Raw genomic sequence first — 1,818 nt, forward strand, 5'->3', positions numbered from 1 at the left:
TTCCCCTGCCCCCTCCCCCCTACCCTTTCTCTGCGCTCTCCTCTCTCCTTCAATGACCTCTGGAAATAATAGGTAACCCTCCGGTGCCCATTTTATCTTGGGAGCTCTTGGTGCGCCGAACCCACAAACTGACTATTGTGCACTCAAAAAACAACAGCGCAGCTCCACACACACGCGCACACACACCCACCAGCCGCTGGTGAGCGCTGACACGGCACGAGTGGGATCCTCTTCGATGGACTTTTGGAAGTGGAAGACGGACGGGGCTGGGCTTGAGCCGAATGAGGTCTGCATCCTCGTTCAGCGGGGTGTCGCCCTTTACAATGGAAACGAGAAGACGGGGTGGCAGAAGGGAAAGCTGTCGCTGACGACGCACCACCTTCGGTACAGTGACGACGCGGATGTCTCGACGGTGTTGCAGCTGCCGCTGGAGCTTATTCGGCGCACTGGACAGGCGCCGAGTATATCAGGGGGTTTCGGCCCCTTCTCCAGCGCAAAGATTGTTGTGCCACTGCCGCAGAACGCGTTTGTGAAACTGTCGTTCCGCGCGGGTGGTGCCGACGCGTTTTGTGCCGCTCTTATCAGTGCACTTGATAAAGAAGCGTGGATGCAGTCGAAAGCAAGAGTGTCGGCGGCAAACAGGGGAAGTAGCAGCAGCACTGCTAGTCCCGCTGTTGGGACGACGGCACCGCACACGAATCCTGGGCCGGTCGCCCCACGCAGAGTGGGTATCGCTGGTGTCCAACAAGCCTCCGCACAGTCCGCCGCGATGGGGGAGACCCTCAAGGACATCGACGATATAATGAACAAAGCCTCGTCGATTGTGAAAAATATTCGGCGTCTGCGCGAGAGTAACGAGGCCGCGGCAGCCGGAGGCTCCGGCCCTGGCAGCGATATCTCCGTAGAGCGCACAAAAATCGAGAGCATCGAGTCGACGCTCGGGCTGGGTGCCATGGTGACACGGAACAACAATAAAAGCAGCGACTCCAACTTTCACAAAGACTTGGCCGTCGAACTGCACACCTGGATGACGCACGCGAGCAACTCAAAACTCTTCAACGACATGCCAGTTGTGCCTCTTATTGAACTCTTCGCTCTGTACAACAAGGCCCGCGGCGGTGATTTGGTGTCTCCGCTTGACGTGCTGAACGCCTGCACGTACATGGCAACACAATTGCCAGGCAGCCGCTATGACCTCACCACGTTGCGATCCGGCCGAAAGGCTCTTGTGAACCGGGACGAGTCGCTGCTGTTGGCAAAGCTGGCCACAATCCTTGGACCTCAACTGGTGAACGCCAAAGGATCACCCGTACAAGATGAGTGGATCGCATCGCAGCAGCAGCGCGGCGGGGGTGGTGCATCTCCACCAGTAGTGCATGTACCCACTACCACCGCCTTCCCAAAAGCATCGTGGGAACTAAAGTCTGTCAGTGATATTTGGCTGGCAGAGAAGATGCAAGTGTCAGTCGAGGTGGCAGCGGACATCCTGACCATGCTCGTGCTGAAAGGCTGCCTCTGCTGCGTAGACACCGGCTTCGACTGTTACGTCTACACGTGGAACATTTTCGTTTTTTGACGCGAAAATTTCTGTTAGAGAGAGAGAGGAGAGTGTGTGTGGGTGGGGAGGAGGGGGGGAGATGGCGGGACCTCTGGAGCGTGCGGTGACCGCCTCTTCTCGTTGCGCCTTCCCCCCCCCCTTCACCCCACCACCACCACCACTACTACCACCACTTCGAAGAGCCAAAAACACACAAAGAATACGCAACAAGCAAAAAGAGAATGCATTCCCCCTCCCCCTTCCTCCCCCCCTCCTCGTAC

At 57.5% G+C, this 1,818-nt stretch overlaps 1 protein-coding gene across 1 annotated transcript; it reads left to right on the forward strand.

Annotated features, from left to right (window-relative positions):
• Window positions 1–235: 235 nt before the first annotated feature.
• JKF63_05792 (uncharacterized protein) lies at window positions 236–1,576 on the forward strand (the record flags this gene model as incomplete). The annotated part of the gene is made up of 1 exon (XM_067901746.1): window positions 236–1,576. The coding sequence occupies one exon, from the start codon at window positions 236–238 to the stop codon at window positions 1,574–1,576; it is 1,341 nt and encodes a 446-aa protein (XP_067757772.1).
• Between the last annotated feature and the right edge of the window lie 242 nt (window positions 1,577–1,818).

Source organism: Porcisia hertigi, chromosome 19, assembly GCF_017918235.1.
Source record: "Porcisia hertigi strain C119 chromosome 19, whole genome shotgun sequence".
Classification (NCBI taxonomy): Eukaryota; Euglenozoa; class Kinetoplastea; order Trypanosomatida; family Trypanosomatidae; genus Porcisia; species Porcisia hertigi.